This window comes from Argentina anserina, chromosome 6 (genome assembly GCF_933775445.1).
Source record: "Argentina anserina chromosome 6, drPotAnse1.1, whole genome shotgun sequence".
Classification (NCBI taxonomy): Eukaryota; Viridiplantae; Streptophyta; class Magnoliopsida; order Rosales; family Rosaceae; genus Argentina; species Argentina anserina.
This window is the reverse complement of record NC_065877.1, coordinates 12,937,255-12,958,043: the sequence shown is the minus strand read 5'-3', so window position 1 is coordinate 12,958,043 and position 20,789 is coordinate 12,937,255. Positions and strand designations below refer to the sequence as shown.

The window sequence follows — 20,789 nt, the reverse complement described above, 5'->3', positions numbered from 1 at the left end:
TTTATTATTTTATGTGATATGGTATGTTAACAGATATTAGAAAAAATATAAATAAATAAATACATTGAAAAATAAAAATATATGCGTGTTCCGAGAGAATTACTACTCTACCATTATGTGTGTCTTAGCCTTATTAGGTTTTCTGTTAGAGATAGATTCGCATCTCTGTAATAGATTAGGACTCCGAATCCTACGGGATTGTGGTTATGTAATGCCTATATATTGGCCTTATTATCAATCAATAAACGGTTACGTTCTGTTCTATTACGTCGTTATTATTCTCGTTTTGTTTATCCTCCAACAATGTGTACATATAAAAATATATTTATACACAACACACTATGTTTGAATGGGTGGATATATTGAATATATAATTCAAAGTAGGGTTAAGTAGGTAGAAAAAAAGATGTAAATAAATAATTTAATTAACAAAATAATCCTCATTTTAAAGAATATTTTTATTTTTTTTAAAGAAAAATATAAATATATAATGACAATACTACCCCTTAAATGCATGACATGTGACGCAAAATTGGATAGAAACAGTTAAATTTAACGGATGAGGTGCAAATCGGCAATTTTTACCAAGTTTAGGAGATAAATTGACTCAAATACAAGTTCGGGGTATAAATCGGCAATTTTTACCAAGTTTAGAAGATAAATTGACTCAAATACAAGTTCGGGGTGTAAATCGGCAATTTTTACCAAGTTTAGGAGGTAAATTGACTCAAATGTAAGTTCGGGATGCAAATTGACAATTTCAGCCAAGTTTGGGGTGCAAATCGGCATTTATGCCAGAAAAGTTTAGAAACGACCAGTTCAGTATTCAGCATCACCCCAAATCAATGATTTTCTTAACCTTTATAATATATCGTGATAGTATTTACTACTACTAATAATGTAAGTTAAGCGCAACGATAAAATCCTCTCCTGTTGGGTAAAAAGAAGGCAGCTGATTCTCTTCTTATGGTAATGCACTTTAAGAAAGTGTGTATAAACCAGAAGTGGTAGAAATCGTTCAGCCTCTCCTTAAATGAGACAAGACAGCGTGGATGAACGAGAGGAACAAAAGTAATGTCTTCCTATGCAGAATCAAGAAAAACTTAGTGGCATTTAGGTTTGCTTCTCCCTACTTAGTGGTTGACTTGCATTTGCAACCCAAACTTTCAGGTCTTATTTGGAATCAGTATAGGTGGGAAGCCAAGTCTTAAGTCTTAACAGTCACTACTGCCCAATTTCCATCTCAGTAAGTTCACTTGTTTCTTCTTCATCACCCTTTGGAAAATCCCATTCCATTTCACCTACTACAGAGGTCCAGTTCTCATTTTTGATATGACTCAACAGTCTTTCCTGCACGTTTACAGGAATAATATTCTTACCCCCTAGGAGTTTTATGAAGTCCTCGGCTCCTTTCAAATCTGTTTTCGATTTGAAGTATTCCAGACATGCAGCCACAACATCTTTGTCCGGTATCCACCCTGGCTGCGCAGCGGAAATAGCTTTTGTTGCCGCATCAAGTGCCTTCTCAATTTCACCTTGATGAAGATACCCTTTAGCCATATGATTCCATGCTGTAGGATTAGGTTTCTGATCCTTCAATCTTATCCTGCTCATAAGGGCTTCAGCCTTGTCAAGATAACCATTCCTGGCATAAGCACCAATCAAGGTATTTGGGATACGCGTATCATAATTTAAATGCTTAGACTCCCACTCTTCAAATACCTTCTCAACACTCTCAATGTCATCAAACTTTGAGAGTGAGGTCATTACGCATACATAACCTCTATTGTATATTTTCATATGCTCCTTGTAACATTTCCATAGTCTCAAAGTATCAGCTTTCTTCCCTAGAACTGCATACTGAGTCATAAGATACTCATATGCTGGCCTCTGTCTTTTAGAACTTGGTATTTGTTCCTCAGATCGCTGTAGCATTTCGGAAGCCTTGTCCACAGCTCCAATTTTTGTATAACCATTTGCTGCAACAGCATAATTAACCCAGTCAAGAGGACTCCCAGGAACGGATTGCCATTCTGCCACAATCTTCTCAATTCCCTCGAGATCAGAAGCAGCTGCAGCTGCACTAAGTTTAATCCCAATTGTGAATCTATCAATCCCGATGCCATTCTCTTCCATTTCTCTTATCAGACTGTGAAATTTCTCCTTGTTTCCAGTCTTATAATATAAATTGAGCAAAATATTGTATTGCAATGACGTCTTGGCAATCCCTAAATCCCTCATCTTCTGCATGGTGGCCTCTGCTTTATCCAACTGTTTAGCACGGCCGTAGCAGTTGAGAAGAGCACTATAAACCTCAAGGACTTTCAATTTTTTGGGAATGTTGTAAAAATAATTCTCGGCTTGTTCTGTTCCATGAACTTTTGCAATCAAGTCGAGCCGGACGGCTATGTCGGCCGGCAAAAGTTCAATATACCTTTTATCACTCATCCACATGGACACCTGGGAGTTCAATAACAGACAAGTTTCAGAAGCTGAATCCTGATATATACACATCCTATTCACACATCAAAATAGCAAGAAAGAAAGTACCAAGTAGAAATTACATGCAAATTCTACGGCCTGGAACATTATTACATGCATGTTTTCTGAACCAAGCTCAAAAACAGCCATACTCAAAGCAGAGTAGGGAAATTTATGTGTTGCATAACAAAAACTACTAATTTCTTATTGTCATTGATTTGAATATTTCTCTACAGAATCATACCGGTGGCAAAACAATTATTATGAAATCATATGTTGAAACTAATAAGCAAATGAATCGAAAGTAGCGAAACCTCAAGAGCTTGTTTGTAGTCTTTGTAGTGCCGGAGCTCCTTGACGATAGTGACGAGGCCATCTTTATCAACGGGTCGGCCTTGGTGGACCCACTTGTCGAGAATGGGTAAAGCGGAGGCCTTCGGATCGCTCCGGGAGATCCGACGGTAGAGGCCGTTGAGCGAGCCTCTCCAGGACCTGCGATGGGCGTTGGCGGCCGCCGTTGTGTGCAGAGAAAGGTCACGTCGAGCGCTTCCGAGTGTTGGACGGGAGAAGAGAGAGTTGAAATGAGAGAGCTTCATCATCGAATCAGGTCGAGCTGGGAGAGAGCTTAAACCCTGCACTGTATTCTCCTTTTATTTTCATTTGTTTTCAATTAAATTAATATTTCTTTTTCTTTTTTGGTTATATAAGGCTGGATAAGCTTTGAAGAAGTCGAGTTCAGAGAGCTTCAAGAGAGAGAGAGAGAGAGAGAGGATGGGGGATTATCACTATATCTACAAGGACTTGGACGGAGCCTCCACCCAGTGGGATGATATTCAGGCAAAGCTCGGCAATCTTCCGCCGAAGAAGCCGGCTTTTAAGCCCCCGGCCTTCACTCCCGCCGAGGACGAAGCCTCCGCTCCTAAAGACAAGTCTTGGATCGATAACAAGACCCAGCAGGACCTCCAGGATCTCGAAGACGATCCCGATCTCGACGACGATCGCTTCCTTGAGGAATACAGGTAACCAACCACTCTTCTTCTTCTTCTTCTTCTGCAATTTCCATCTCAATTGTATTGCTGACAAAATCAAAGCAACTCATACTTGCTAGCTGAAATTGAAATTCTGAGCTTAAATCCGTAAGATTCAAGACTCAATTCAGGAGTAAAGTATTAAATTCAATCAAATAGTTAAGAAAATGACGCCTAGCTCTTCAGATTTATATAATTTGGGAAAGAAGCAACCATATTTGGAATCAATGGGATAGTTGGCTAAAGTGGTCAGATGGAAGGGAGGTTGATCGAGTTGAGCGTCGCGGCGAGCTCTATATGTTCTGTTAACACCACTAGAAATGCTCAACTTATTGCTGTGTTTATGTCGAATACTGTAAAGGAGAGTTAAATTTTTTTGGTGTGGTTTTGTTTGATAGGAGGAAGAGGCTGTCTGAATTGAGAGAAGCGGCTAAGATTGCAAGGTTTGGATCAGTGGTTCCAATTTCAGGATCGGATTTCGTGCGTGAGGTTTCTCAAGCTCCACCTGACGTTTGGGTGGTGGTGATTCTCTACAAAGAAGGAATTCCGGAGTGTGGATTGTTGATGCAGTGTCTGGAAGATTTGGCAACCAAGTACCCAGCAACTAAATTTGTGAAAATAATATCCACAGACTGCATTCCTAACTACCCAGATCGTAATCTTCCGACTCTTTTAGTGTACAACAGTGGTGCTGTTAAAGCCAATCATGTTGGGATGCGCAGCTTTGGTCGGAGATGCACACCTGAAGGTATCCCTCTCCTTTCTTATACCACTCTGTGTCTCTCATTTTTTAACAGTTTGGAAGGTTCCTCCTATATATATATATAAAGAAGAAATGAATAAATTGTTCTGATATGTACTTCTTTGGACTATAAAATTATAAATCGGCTGGTTGAAAGTAGCAAGCTTTAAATTTCAAAATGAAGATGGCTGAATGTTATTAGTTTTCTGCTACTCATCTCCTATATGAGTGTTTGGTTTTCTCTCCTTGATTAAATTAAATTCATTTATGATTTATCGGAAATACATTTTTGAAGGGAATAGCATATCAATCTGCTGTACAGTTCAAACCAATGGACTTTTTCATTTGATATGGGTAGCGAAGAATTTTATTTTTTAAAAAAAGGGCTCTTATTGATGTGTGCTAAGATTTGGTTTTTGTCTTGTTTTGCTATTCTGAAAAGCGAAGGTGGATCATTGATTTTATGGACTATGAAAGAACTCTTTGTAGTTATTGCACAAAATTTGACTTCACCTAAGGAGAAATATATGCTTTAGCGTAGACAATGAACTACTCACCACTCCTTAAAGCTGGGCATAGATAGTGAACACAGATCTGTAGTGCTTCACCAGAGGACTGTATATACCTTTGCATATCCGTGGTAGTATATTTTGGCAGGTGCTTATATTGAAAGCTTGGTTTTGCTCGATGAAATAGAGGTCGAGAGGCAGTTTGAAGTATTACAATATTTACTGGTTTTAGTACCTTAGAATGTATAGTTTGATTGAATTGTTCATTACCGTTCACAATGTTATCATCCGTTTAACATCATTAGGCTTGTTTTGATTTAGTCATTGTAGCCGATGATAATTTTTTATTATTTATGGCAAGCTTTTACGAACACAGTACATATATATTTCTTGCTCAATATGTTCTTTAGCTCAAATACTGTAGCTGATGATCATTATTAGCATTCTCTCTGGACTTTGGGCTTATGATTGAAATTATCAAAATGCTCATCATTAATGAACTGTTCCTCTGTTATTCTGAAATAATAGGTGTGGCTTTAGTTCTCTGCCAATCAGATCCTGTACTTAATGATGGGCAGAGTGCTAATGATCGTTCAAGGGAAGCTGTGATCGAGGGAGTTCGCAAGAGGTTCATAGAGAAAGTGGTGACACAACATGAAGATAAGGACGATGGGTATTCCAGTGATTAGAACATTAGTAACTGTAAGTTGGTTTCTCTAAGGATCATGTGTTTTCTTGTCAGGGTTCTGGAAGTGTTTTAGTTTAGATGAATACTTTTGTTTTGTGAATTATCTTATTGCGCAAAAAATCTTTTTTCACCATTTACTGATGACATCGCGATATTTTCAAAAGTAATATATCATGTTTGATTGAAAGGTGTAATGATCATTGATGAATCAGAGTTGGATTGAGATGTTGTTCTTTTTGCAATTCATATGTCATCAACCTCCCTTAAACATCCATTGCATATTAATCTTTTTTCAACATGGTAGTCTAAAACGTGGGTTTTGTAGCTGGTATTTTGCAAGTTAAAATATGTATATATGGTTTATTTTAAGCTAAAACAAGAAGCTGTAGCACTCTGAGGTTATTGATCATAAATATGCAAGTTGCTGTTGTGGAATGTGTGTGGTCCTAATTCATCTCATTGAATAATATTATTGTATGATCGTTTATCAATCATTTGTTCGTATATATAGAATATTTAGTCATACATGGTAAGATGCACTACAATTTGTGACGATTTTATATTTGAAATGTTGGAGAAAACTAATACAATGAGTTATTTAAAACAATTAAAATAAAATTTTAACAACATACTCAGTAGCAATTGGTAACAATACATGGCTGTACCATTGGTAACAAGCAGCAAATCTTAAACGAGGCCACACTAGTTGTTCTATTGTGCACCAGGCGAAGGTGTTGACCTCTGTTGTCTCAAATATATGCTGCCCAATTTGTGTTCATCACTTACCTTGTTTTCCACACTTATTAAATATGCTATAAGATTATAAGATTAAAGGTACTTCACATGCAACGAATGAAGAATGTAAAGGATCTGATAGAATGGAAGATTGCATAGTAAATTGGTATGATTTTGTTGATCATATTAATTATTTAGGTTGTCATTTCGTGAGAAAAAATGTAAAAATTGCATGAAAAATTAGTGTGAATATTTATCCATGCCTTCACTTTCTAGCGACTGCTATCTTCATCTGAAAATAATATCAAAAACTAACATTCAGAAGGGGTAGATTGGTTTCAGCTGTTTTGAGGAAATGAAATTGCAAATGACCTAGCATGGTTAAAACTAGCCGTCTATGCAACTTGCTCTATTATGCTTGAGTGTTCTTATTCCTTTAAATTAAGTAAACATGATTTACATTCAGTGGAAAATTTCCCGGTGCCTCTATTACATTTTCAGTGTTTCAATTCTTGATCAACTTTTAGATAGTTCTCATTTCGGATCCCTTCAATTTCTTTATTTATTCTATTTTTTGGTTACAGAATTGGTCGATTTCATATATACAATCTGATTTTGTCAAAAAAAATTTAAATAAACTTGTCAATTTTAAATGAAAAGTATGCTCAAAAGCTTGGCTTAACGGGACGTACACACTGATGGCTCTTTATGTTTAACCTCTATTTTTGGTGACTGATGGTTACAAGTGACTTTCAAGAATGATAAAGTATGGATGATTGACAGTATAATGGTAATGGCTTCTTCCCACAGGAATCTGTTGTTCAAGGCTTTGGGTGTTCCCTTGTGTCATTCGGGATCGAAGTGTTATTTCTTTGATTGTCCAACATGAAGATGATAAGGAAAGATGTGGTAACTTTTTACGTTGGTGTCAAAGGTAGGCCTCTTTGAAAGAGTTCAGATGAATCAAATGACTTAACATTGTGAAAGTTTTGTTATTCTCTTATCAGGGTTTCTATAAGATTGTGAGTTCAGATGAATAAAAAAACTCCTGTTTCTGTATCGTCTTGCGCTCGTATGAATTTTCTTTTTCATTGTTTGTCAAAAACTATGATACAACTGCATAAAATTGAGTGGCCTAATCTTTGAAACGCCCATCAACTCCGCTGAAATATTTACTTGCATCCTATTGACGTTTAGAAGGCCCCTTTGAATGATTTGCATCCAGTTATGTAAATGAAACATGGTAACCAAGTCCAGCAAGTAAGCAACTGTGTACTTGCAAGTAGTTGAAAGTAAAGCTAAAGTTTTTGGTTTTTACTGTGACTAGCTCTTAACACTGAGTCAACCAGCTACTAGGTACATGCCCGCTCTTCACTGCAGTTTTCATTTTCATTGGAGCATCATATACTTCACTAAACAAGATCGCCTTATAAAGCCTATGTTTTGGTGTCCATGCAACAGATCCTAATTTGGCAATACGTACACATATTATGTTCATGCCTAAATGAAAAGAATGGAAGAAGTTATATTTTTGAAAAAAGCGACGGGCTCAATAACACAAATAAAAATCTCATGAATTCAAATAAAATAGTTCACACCTCAAATCAAGCATTTCAAAAAGTCATTATTGTTTATTGGCAAAGTAAAGAATCAATCGAGAGCCAAATGATCATGAGTCATGACAATAAGTTGAGGCCAAACGGGAGATTGAAAATTTATGAAAATAGGAACCAATTCTTACATATAGAATTAAGTTTGCCATTATGTGTTTTCTTACCTTTGGCCCTCAGAATGTAGAAACCAACCGTTCATGGCATAGGTGCATTATACAACATTCTTGAATAAACTGTTTCACAGCAAGGCATTTGTAAGTATTTCACTGGGGCTTTCAGATCACACAAACAACATACTAAGATAGCCAATAATGCCTAATTTTGAACGAAATTGTAACTTACTGTGTAATTGAAAGTTGAAACTTACTGTGTAACAATTGATTCTACTCTTAATTAACTACTTGTTGATTCCATGTAGCCTGGATTTTTAAAGCATAAAATTCAAAGATCAGTAAGAAAATGTAACATACAAAGAGTAAAGACCAAATGACTACAAATTAGTAAATCAAAATATAGTGCAGGAAAACAATGGAGTTTTTTTATGTTACATTTAAAAGTGTCTCACTTTTTGTTTATTACTTCTAATTTATATGAATATAAAAACGTAATGCCTTTACTAAATGTGTGAATTCGTAACACAAACAAATTCAATGATACATAATTGAAATCATTAAAGAACAGTAAAAAAAGAATCAGTATATGTGCATCTACCCTCCTAAAATTAACACTAGATTCACAGTATGATCTATTGCGATGTATATTAAGCATCTAATCTACAATGATCAGTTTACTACAAAAGCTTAATGGCAATGGATATACACATCAACCAAATCATCTTTAAGAAGGGAATTCTAAACTTACAGCACCCAAAATAAATCCTAAACTTACAACACCCACCAAAAGCAAACCCACAATATGATCATGGAAAGAAAAGGAATCACGACAAAACAGCAGCACATGCTGAAAAATTCAAAAATTGTTGAGTCCTAATGCTGAAATACCCAATTGAATAGAATAAATGGATTTGATACAAATCATTGTCCTCAATCACAATGTCAGAATAATAGTGCAAAAGGGAGAGAAGAAAGGGAGATGATTAGGTTGATAACTACATATAAAATATAATATAAGTCTTCATTAAAATTAATAGCACTCTTGCACAATAAAGGAATATAGGAAGTTTTCTAGAACATAAATTCAAATGATATATGTGGTAATCACAACGAATAAAACCAACTGCAATTTAGCTCCTCCATTATTTAAATAGGCTCATATATTCTCAGTTTTTCACTGTTTTTGATGAAATATGAATCACTTCTTTTTTATAGTCATGTGACTAAGTGGCTAAAGGTAATGGTGATCTAGTAGAGTTTTAATTTTAGGAAAAACCCACAATTGGTTGCATACGAACTCTAACTAGATCATCTTAATCTTTTTTCTTCAATTTGTTCATTATGAAAGCATTTAAGAAATAGAAAGTAAAATTTGTAAATTGTAATCCCTCAGAAGAAAAGTAAAGAAAATACCTAATATCTTAATAGCACATCCAAAGTGCCTTTCAGGCCTCTTCACCTTCTTTCCTGATGTTGGTAGAACCCAGATCAAAACCGTCTTCAATCTCCTTGATGATTTTTTTCCTTTCTGCTCTCTAATTTATCTAGAATCTAAAAGGTCTAAGAAAACACACTCCCCACGCAGTCATACTGCCCATGCCTCGTGAAGAAGAAGGTTGAAGCCCAGGTTTTCCAATGAAATAAATTGTTGAGCATTATGAGTTTGAGAATACGCAGTGAACTTTTGGGGATTGAATATTATGGGTTGTGGAGACAAAAGATTCAAGACTGAAAACTTAGGTTCAAGAGCTTGAGGGTGAAGAGATTTATGGAGACCAAAACTTTTGCAGCGCAGTGAGGGAAGAAGCGAAAAAGGAAGCCTCGTAGAAGAGAATAGAAGAGCGTAGGACAAAGAGGACAAAATGGGCAATGTACTGTAGCCCATAGGAACAATACTGTGGTATTGCAATATTGGTAGGATAGGTAATTTCATTCTTAGGAACAATACACCGATGGTGAACAAGAAGCACCGGGTAGTATATAGTAAATGTGAAAAAAATTCTTCATGTTTTATTGAGGAACATATGTAATAATCCGAATTTTCAATTCATATTCCTAGTCATTTCTGTGAAATTACTAAATGGTGATTTGAATAAAATCTCATTCATCACCTTCAATTTAGTCGTTGTTTGAAGTCGAATCGATTTAGAGAACCAAAAACCTTAAAAAAGAATAAGTTATTAAGGGCTCAATAGTTGACTTTTGACTCGTCGCCCATCTTTGAAAACGTTCTTCACGAAAGTCGTAGAGGTTGACGATATGAGTTCGTAGATATGTAACACGCATGAAATGGACCTCGTACGAAAAAGTTATGAATCAAAAAATATGTAGGGTATTTTTGTAAAGTGGTAAATAGAAGAATTAAAGGGGGAGAACCCTAAAAGTAAAAAAATCAGAAATTCAAAAGAGATGCGCCTCCTTCTTTCCTTCCGTCCGTCCCTCTTTTTCCCAGAAATTTCTTCAGCCGCCACCGGTCCCATTGGAACCGCCTCCCTCCAAGCTTTCATTTGTGCCCCTACCCGAGCCACACCGACTGTCGAGTGAAGAGCAGCAGCAGCCGCAAGTTGTGTCGTCATCGGTGATAGAGCTGCGACACTTTCTGGCATCATCTCAGCCTAAGGTCACTCACTTCTGACCTCAATCCTTCCTCTGGGCACGTACTTAACCATTGTGGGGCTTGATTCAATCGGCAAATTCGAGTTTCACAACTCAAGTCATTGTCGGTATCTCAACCAATTTCTGACTACTTTCCGACCGTTCCGTGTTTCGCTCCAGGTATTAAAAATGTGAATTTCCTTGTGATCATCATGTTTGTTGTTGAAGTCCTGACGTTTTGGTTGGTTTAGTTACCAACGCGTGGAGCCCAAGCGCAGTCGCTTAGGGCGGCGCGTCTTGTCTTGTTTAGAGTAATGATTTACTCTATTATGTCATGTTCATCAATACGAGCGCGTGCATATATAAATTGTATGTGTTTGGATTTATTTTAAGGGTATTGGCCAATATTGTTGTGAATATGATTACGTTGATTTAACTTGAGTGACTTTAGGTTTGATGTCTTGTTGTGGTGGACATAAGAGGTTAGAATGATTCTTCAATGACCTTGGTAGGTCATGAAGGGAGATTGCATTTTGCCAACTAAAAGGGTTATGTGAGATAGTAGTAGTAATATTGTCTAGTTTGCTTTCCAAGTTAAATTGTCTTACCTAGGCATTTGAATTGGGAGCTTTGTGTGTATCTTGGCGACATTGAAGTTATTGTGGGAGCAAAAAGGTGAGTAAACATCCTCACTTGTTGTAAATTTATATTGAGTTGTTATAATAGTCTATATTGCACCATCTTATAAATTGTGAAATTCAAATATGTTTTGTTTTAAATTACATAAACTTAATTGCCTATGGTTCATGGGTAAGTAAAATGATATTTTAAAATAAAAGGATTTTTAAAAGGTTTGGTGATTTGGACTAGGGTTAATAGTTGAGTATGAAATTGTTGTATGCTTGTCGTTATTGATATACAAAATGGTTGATTTTCATATATATATATATATTAAATGGTGAGGATAATTATACAAGTATACATTGCTATTTTATATTGTGAAATGATCATATGTCATTGTTGTGGGAATTTTAAGTTAGCTATTGAGATGGTTGATATAATGTAGTCAACTTATATATTTGTAGTAATGGTAATAACAATATGTGTATATAAGTTGTTATATTATATTGTAATATATTCATGTGTCATTGATATGAAATTTCTACGTTGGTTATTGTGATGGTTGATATGATATAAATATATGTATGTGTACGTTTAATGGTAATAATAATATACATGTTTACAATTGTGATATGATTCATGGTAAATTTATGTATATTAAATGGTAATAATAATATACATATATAAGTTGTTATATTATATTGTATTATGTTCACGTAATGTTGTGTGAAAATTTTAGGATTGGTAGTTGGATTTATTTGAATATTGTTAAAAAAGTGATTATCAGATGATCATGTCCATCTTAAAGGAAATAGATGATTTTGTGTGGAATATGAGTTGGGTGTAGAACTTATGCCTTAGTGGTGCATTGAATCAATCATAGGACTTGACTAGATTAGTGGGAAGGTTTAGTAGAGCTCTATTGTGTCAGGTGCATCATGAGGGATGACTTAGTGTTAGCGAACTCATGTGTACGTGTTGGGATGAGCTTAGTATGAGGGATTACTTAGTGTTGGTGAATCCATACAAGTGTTTTAGGTGTGTCATTATATTGGGGATGACTTAGTGTTGGCAAACCCATGCAAATGTGTTATGTGTGAGTATTGCATGGGGGTTGACTTAGTTTTGGCAAACCCATGGATACGGGAATGAAGAGGAGAATCACTCTCTTCTATTACATTGTTATAAACTCTACGTATTCATTGTTTTAAGTTGATTTTAGAGGTGACATCCTAACTTGCGGTGCTTGTTATAATGTTGTATTAGTTTTTTGTTTACTCATACGAGCTATTAGAGCTCACCAGATTTGTTTGTTTATAAACCGGGGCACTAATCCATGGTGTAGTGGTTGATCTTGTAGGTAAGGGACAACGAGGTTGAGACAAGGTGATGACCTTTCACTAGTGGCATTTCTTACGTGTTGTAGTGAGTTTAGAAATAACTTTACATTTTCATTTCATTTTCAAGTTGTAAACATTGGCGATGTAATTTGAGTTGTCTAAGTTATATTTTCGAATTGAGTTTTTGATACTTAGTTATTTGTAATAACTCTTAAGTTTTTCGGAACTATTCTGAAGTTTATCACACCTTGAATTTTAAAATTTAGTTTTTTCTTTTAATTTGAGGTTGTCTTAGTATAGATCGTCTCTTGTACAATTGACTGCTTCATATTCTTTTATGTATGACTGATTTTCGAAGTGTATAAAACATTGTAGCTGGTGCTGCAAATTACAATCTGGACTCACCGGTTGTTGACCACTATAAGCGGTATGTGATCGAACATCGGCCACGGCTACCAGCAAATCAAATCATTCAGAAAACAAATGAGTACAGAAACTATTTATTTAATCAACCGACTGATTATTAAAGGCCTGTGAATCATTTCAATGCCCTAAATCCCAAGACAAAGATTATGATCATTCTCAGGTTCTCAACCAGCCAGCACAGTGGGAATATGGTTGCAACTTAACACCTTTGAATGTCTTAATTACTAAATATCTGTTGGATCCGTGAATTCCCAAGTATCATAACAAGCAGTATGTCAAGTTTGAGGCATCGCAGATTACAGTCATTACACCATTACATTCCACTAAAAGGAGGTTAATTAGAGTTCATTCTTCTGCTTCAACTGCGGTAAAGAAATGAGTGACAACTGCTAAGGAAAAACAAAGAATGGTTCACCGTAAATAACGAAAGGAAATATGGAATCGAAACAAATTAACAGAACATCGTGTTATACTCCAAGCCTCAAATTGGTTTTCTGACGATTATGGTTTCCAGTAGTTCCTATTCCAATCTATAATTTCCGATCTAGCCAAATCATTATTCGTTGTTGACCTTCAATCCTTGCCTCTGCCAGCCAGATGTGTTCTCCAAATTCCAATAGCAGTTTTAAGGCTGTCATGTACAGTAGTTAATCCACCAATTTGCTTTCGATATAATTTCGCCTTTCATTTTTACTTTTGTACAATTGGATGTGAAGAAATTGTAATTTACATTCCATGAAAGACTGCTATACAAATGGAAAATGATTTCACGCTTTATGCATAGAATGGTGATATGTTTTTTATTAATAATGATGATATTCTTTGTAGAGAAATTATTATATATACCCGTCACATATCCCACGTGGCGTACCCCTGAATATTATTGGTTCATTTTTTTCTGTGGTTGTTTCTGATTAGTTCTTATATGTAAATACGTTTTTACTATTTTCACTGTGTGCATGTTAATTATACTATGACGTAATATGATTGGCTGAATACATTACGTGACAGTGACACGTGATGTGGCGGGTATAGAGAATAATTACACATTGTTTGTATTAATCTTTTTATGATTGGAAGTTGACAATTCCAAGTTGGATCAGTTGCATATATTAGCTGTTGTCCACAGTCCACACTCCTCATGAGTCCATGACAACATGTTCAATGAGTTTTTGTAACTTGTGGATATATATTTTGCATGAGAACTTTACGAAATGGAACTTTCGTTTTCATTATTTCATCACTATTTGTATGGTAATCTCATTGAACATATCTTCGATGAAATTATAGTATATATAAAATGTTGTTTAGTGATGAGTTGGCAGTATGGCTACAATTTTGTTAGAACGACATTCAAATGTGGAATATTGGAGAAACTAAAGGATGCAATGTGTATTGTATATAACACTAGAAACTATTACGTGTTGTGGCTGTATGAAAGCACATGTTGAGCACACTAGTTGATCACTGTGTGGATTTAGTTGGAATAATGTCTGATCAGTACAAGGTCTCTCTCTAAAATTGACCCGGATACTAAACTTCATCAAATACAACAAAGACAACAAGACTTAATTTTTAAAGATTACGGGAAAAAAAAGAACTTCTCTCTTGCCGCAATCAACTTCTATTGTGTCATATCCAGAAGATCTGTCCTCTCTAACTAGACACGACATTTAGTATTTTGTGATAATGTATCATCTTTGCTAGTCTGGCCTTCTCAACTTTGTTTGTTATGTAAATAGATGTGCTTATATGTATAAATTACCTTTGAAGGTCTAGTGTTATCTATAGTAAAGTCGTAGGATATTTAGGAATACGCCCTACTCTGTTATGCAGTCTGATTTATAGATCATGCGATATACGAGTTGAAAGTTATGTCCTTATAATCAGTTACATGCATCATTCATAGCAATAAAATTAACGAGCCTAGCAAAGACACAAGAACCATACTTCCTACTAACTAAACAGAACCTTAGTCGCTTGTTAATTAACTTCAAGCCTTCAAGCTATTGAATTGACCAGTGCGTATAAAATTTAGTGAATTGGAAAGACCAAGCTTCCATCCGCAGTAGCTTCGCTACCATGCATCAGCAACAGGTCTAAACAAGTGAGTCCATTGTGGAGACCTGACACCACAAGTCCACAACTCGACGTCAATAATTTGGTAATTTCATTAGCTAAGTTTCATGGAGCCATACGGATGACCCGCACATATCAACAACGTAAGCATGCAATGAAAAAAAAATCGGTTTTTTCATCGAAAATAAAAAATTATGTACTATTAGGTAAATCGATCAGTAAATGATCATCAAAATTGTATGGTAGTGTCCAACCCGAGTTCCTGTAAATATATAAATATAGCATCATTAGCATGTAGCTTTGAAACATGTCCATTGTATTGTACGTACATGCATGTGTTTGATGCATTTGTTGTATGTGATTCCCTATATAATTTCCTCAGTGATGTCTGTGGAGACGTTAAACTGCCTTATAGACTCCTAGAAGTTGATTGAATTATGAGATACTGGAGCATTATGAATAATTTGCAAAATATATCTGGTCTCATGTTATATCTAGCTGTACGTACTTCTGTAGCATTACCAATTCAAATGGTTCTGATCAGCTATCTCATCCAAGCTCTCTTTGTATATATCTTATTTTAAAAGCTTATCCTTTAATTCAAAAGCTCTAGATAAGATTGTATGATCTAAAAAAACTAATTTTTTATATAATAATCTATAACTGTTGAATTAACAATAATAAGATTGTATTTTCATTTAAAAATGTCATTTTGTGATTATTATAATTGCTGACATGACAATGAAATATGTCATGTCGCATGGTATTGCGGCGCCAAATCTGGTGACATATTATGACATTAAAACATTTTTCTTAATAGATTAGATGAAGACGTACTCTCTTTCACTGTTGATCTTTTGTGTTGTAGTGAAGTCTAAACAACTGTACGTAACTTTAGTGCTCAACATTAATTTTGATAATCTTTATATATGAACATAGGAAAAAAAAAGTTGTGATCGATCGAGTTCTTGTAGATTTTGTTATTTATGGCTTAACCCTATACAAAATTAAGCTTATGATCGTCGATTGAAGTTCTCGACCAACCTGCAGACAGAACAAGCGGAATATACCGTAATCCTTAAAGGCTTAAACCAGCTCTAAGGCATTGCACACGAAGCTTAAGATTAACGTAATTCCATCCAAGCCTCAAAGTATATTTATGACGATTATGCATATGGTTTCCATGGCAATAGTTCATATTCTAAAGTTGATGTTAGCATGAGTCAACATACACTAACCAAATCTCACCAACCAAATCTCTAGTCGTATAAATTGACAAACAATCTTTGGTTTCATACCTGATAATTGATAGTTTAGAATCATATAAATACCTTGTAATTATTCAGTTCAATATATAAGATTGTAGCATATTCTACTTGGTATCAGAGCATTGCTCTGTTTTTTTCTTCCTGGGTTTTTGGTTTTTACCTTTTGTTTTTTGGCAAGCTCGGCACCGTAACGTGAAGTGCTCCTCCACTGCTCCGCTGCCGTGCTCCTCCGCTGCTCCGCTGCCGTACTGCTCCACTGTTGTACTCCTCACCTAAACCCGACCGGACTCCCGCTGTCGTGCTCCTCATCTAAAGCCGACCGGACTCCCGGCCCTCAGTGCGCATCCGACGTCGCCATCGTCTAGCGCTCCTCACTCAAAGCTCTGGCGTCCAGTGGCTCTCAAACCAAGCTTCGGCGTATCAAGATCCATACTTACCGACGCTGCATGCTGCTTGCTGCTCCGCCCCTTTCACCGCCACCGTGACCTCGTCGCCGTCGTACGCCTGGCGCCGCTCTCTGGACCCCGGCACCGCTCCCTCAGGCCAAGCCCGCCGCAACATGCGCGCCTCCTTCCTTCTACCTCAAGCTTTGTCTTTATATCTGCCCAGTCCGACCCAGCCTCGACCCGCCCGGCCCATAATCAATTTCGGCCCGGCTCGCATTCAGTTTCGACTCGGCCCGCATTCAGTTTCGCCCCAGCCCATATTCGATTGCGACCCGACCCAGATTGTGACCCGACCCGGATTTCAACCCGACCCGGATTGCGATCCGACCCGGATTTCATATTCTTTTTCAATGGGTTCTGGAGACGAAACTGATGTTCTGAAATTTGAGGTATTTGTCAAGAGTTCTGATAGTGGGTCCTTTGGGGGAACTAAACTCAATGGGACCAATTACCGCAAATGGAAGCAACTTATGACGGCTCATCTTCGAGGCATGCACAAGATGAGGTATGTAACCGGAATAAGTAAGGCTCCTAGTGCAGATGATATTATTGCCTACACTAAGTGGGACGACGATGATGGCCTTGTGATGTCCGTCTTGTGGAAAGCTATGAATGAAGAGATAATTAATTTGGTGGAGGCATGTGACACTACGCAGGCAATATGGCTGACACTTGAAGGCTTATATACTAATGACTCTGATTTCATACACGTTCATGAGTTAATGTGCACCGTTTTGGCGATGCAACAAGACGGGCAACCGGTGGCACAATATTTCACCAAACTAAGAAATATTTGGGCTGAGATTGATGTGAAACGTCTTTGCATGATCAAACATCAGGAGGATATTATTTGGTACTAACGTGAGAAGGAGCTTGAGCGAGTTCACCATTTCCTGAAAGGTCTTGATACTAAACATAACAATGCGAAAGGGGAATTGCTCCGCCAGACCGAGCCACCTAGCTTAATTACAGCTTTCACAAATATCCGTAAGGATATGAATCTCAGCAGAACAGCCTTCATCAGACACAAGTTGAAGTTTCTAGCCTTACTATTCGTGCTAGATCTTCAGCACCGCCCCTTCAGCAGGCCACTTCATCTTCACTTCATCACCGAGGACCACCACCAGGCTTTGGGAATCAGCCTCGCCCTCCTTTCTCTTATTGCCAAGATACAAACCATGCTCGTGCAACCTGTTGGAAGTTGTATCCACACCTTAGGCCTCAAAGGCCTAATTATCGTCATAAAGCAAAAGCAGCTATTCAACTGGTCCAGGAACCAGATATTGATGGTGTGGTTGGACACGATCATCATACAGCATGAGGAGTAATACCCACAGCATCAATAGCTGGTCGTGGTAAGATTGGTATGGCTTTACATATTTCTCACTTTGGTGGTTTTGATACATGGATTATTGATTCTGGTGCGTCCGATCATATGACTTATGACAAATCTTATTTTACTATATTATCTCCTCCACCAGTACCATATGTTACTAATGCTAATGGTGAGGCATTCCCCGTATTAGGGAAAGGGTCAGTTCGTATTACTCCCACAATAGAGCTTCACAATGTGTTATATGTACCTGCTTTATCTCATCATTTGATATCGGTCCCACAATTAAACACTGAAGCTAAGTGCTCTGTGACATTTTTTCCCATGTATGTGATATTTCAGGATCTTCTCACCGGGAAGTTAATTGGTCAGGGGTATCTACGGGGCAGGTTGTTTCTTCTGGATCAGACATATGCGGGAGAGAAACCAGGGGCACAGTCCCGGATCGCTTTACTCTCCACTTCTGATGAGCTAAGTGAAGTTTGGTTATGACATCGTCGCTTGGGGCATCCTTCATTTAGTGTTATGAAAAAATCCATGCCTACTTTGTTTATTGGTGTGGATGAGTCAGTTTTTCGTTGTGAAACATGTGTTTTAGGCAAGAGTCATCGGTCTACTTATTCCACTAGTATTTCTAATAAAAGTATCATTTCTTTTGAATTAATTCATTCTGATGTTTGAGGACCCTCCAAAGAGTCTACTGTTTCGGGAATGCAGTATTATGTGTTATTTATTGATGATTGCACACGTCTTTCATGGATTGTCCTTCTGAAAACCAAAAATGAGGTTTTTTTGGCTTTTCAAGCCTTCTATATCACTGTCCAAACACAATATAATGGCACAATAAAATATTTCGTTCTGATAATGGGGGGGGGGAATATGTGAATCGTGTCTTTCAGGAGTTCTTTAACGCACATGACATTGTTCATCAAACAACGTGTCCTTACACACCTGAGCCTTATGGAGTTTCCGAAAGAAAAAATCGTCATTTACTTGAAATGGCTCGGTGTATTCTCTTTAGTGCCCATATGCCTAAATACCTTTGGGGTGATGCTGTCATAACTTCTGCTCACCTCATTAATCGTCTTCCATCTCGTGTCCTTGAAGGCAAAGTTCCATATGAGGTGCTTGCATCCCATGTTTCCTTACCCTCTTTTCATAATCTTCCCGCTCATGTTTTTGGTTGTATTGCTTTTGTCCATCTTCCAAAACATCAGAGGTCTAAGTTGGATGCCCGAGCGGTTAAATGTGTGTTTGTTGGATACAGAGGGCATCATAAAGGGTACATGTGCTATCATCCACCTACCAGAAAGTATTATGTCACTATGGATGTTACTTTCTTTGAGGACATGAGCTATTTCACGTCTTCTGATACTGCCCTTCAGGGGGAGATTTCATATTTTGAAGAGTTGTATCATGGAAAGGAGGAGACAAGTCAGCCAGGAGATATGGTGACAAGTTCGGTTGAGATTACTGATGATTCTGGTATAGTCACTCCAGAGATTCAGGTACCAGAAGCTGAGAGTACAACTGCCCCTCCTGCCTCCCCTACTGTTGTTTATACCCCTGACCAATGTTCCCCTGGTACAGAAGATCACTCATCTGAGGTTAGTCATTCTAGTGGGGCTAATACTAGTGAAGCTAATAGTAGACAATATGTCTTGCCAAATAGGTCGACTCGAGGTCAGCCAACAAAAAAATATGAACCTACCCTTCAGGCTAAAGCTAATTATCCTGTGGCAAATTTTATGTATACCAAAAGATTGTCTAAGTCATATGAATCATTTGTGAATCAAATTTCTGCTGTATCAATACCTAATAAAATGCAGGATGCATTGGGAGATCCAAAATGGAGGAAAGCGATGGAAGAAGAGATGGAAGCATTACAGAAGAACAATACTTGGGAGCTTGTATCTCCACCACATGGCAAGAAGGCAGCGGGATGTCGTTGGGTGTTTACAGTGAAGCATAATCCAGATGGGTCAGTAAACCGGTATAAAACACGCCTAGTAGCAAAAGGGTTCACCCAAATATATGGCATAGACTATGATGAGACATTTGCACCTGTTACAAAGATGAACACTATTCGGGTATTGCTCTCTTTTGCTGCTACTTTAAACTGGTCACTTAGACAGTTTGATGTTAAGAATGCATTCCTTCATGGAGAACTTACAGAGGAAGTGTATATGGATCTTCCTCCTGGATATGTGGCAGCTTCTCCTGATAACTTTGTATGCAGATTAAGAAAGTCTTTGTATGGTCTTAAACAGTCTCCTCGTACTTGGTTTGGAAGATTTTCACAATTCATGAGGAAAATTGGCTACAGGCAGAGTAAATTCAGACCACACATTATTTCTCAGACACCAACAAGGGAATGTAACAGCACTAATTATATATGTTGACGATATGGTAGTTACTGGTAATGATACTATTGAGATGGATAGATTACAGAAATAACTAGCCACAAAGTTTGAGATTAAGGACTTAGGTACACTCAAGTACTTCTTGGGCGTTGAGGTAGCCCGAGGAAGTGATGGTATCTATCTATGTCAGAGAAAGTACATCCTTGATCTACTAACGGAGACATGTATGTTGGATTGCACTCCAATTGATACTCCTATTGAGCAGAACCATCGGTTAGCAGAATACCCAGATCAGATGCCTACTGACAAGACTCGTTATCAGAGGATAGTTGGACGCCTGATTTATTTATCACATACCAGACCAGATCTTGCATATGCAGTAAGTGTAGTGAGTCAATTCATGCATAAT

The 20,789-nt window shown here is 37.2% G+C and overlaps 2 protein-coding genes across 2 annotated transcripts; one reads left to right on the top strand and one right to left on the bottom strand.

Annotated features, from left to right (window-relative positions):
* Nucleotides 1-915: 915 nt before the first annotated feature.
* LOC126800179 (pentatricopeptide repeat-containing protein At2g20710, mitochondrial-like) lies at nt 916-3,088 on the bottom strand. The gene is made up of 2 exons (XM_050527488.1): nt 2,796-3,088; nt 916-2,460 (listed from the first exon to the last, which is right to left on the bottom strand). Exons 1-2 carry the CDS (start codon nt 3,078-3,080, stop codon nt 1,225-1,227), a joined length of 1,521 nt encoding a protein of 506 aa, XP_050383445.1. The 5' UTR covers nt 3,081-3,088; the 3' UTR covers nt 916-1,224.
* Nucleotides 3,089-3,219: 131 nt separating this feature from the next.
* Nucleotides 3,220-7,242, top strand: LOC126800188 (uncharacterized). Its single transcript, XM_050527502.1, has 4 exons — nt 3,220-3,500; nt 3,908-4,257; nt 5,289-5,462; nt 6,994-7,242. Exons 1-3 carry the CDS (start codon nt 3,253-3,255, stop codon nt 5,447-5,449), a joined length of 759 nt encoding a protein of 252 aa, XP_050383459.1. The 5' UTR covers nt 3,220-3,252; the 3' UTR covers nt 5,450-5,462; nt 6,994-7,242.
* Nucleotides 7,243-20,789: the final 13,547 nt, after the last annotated feature.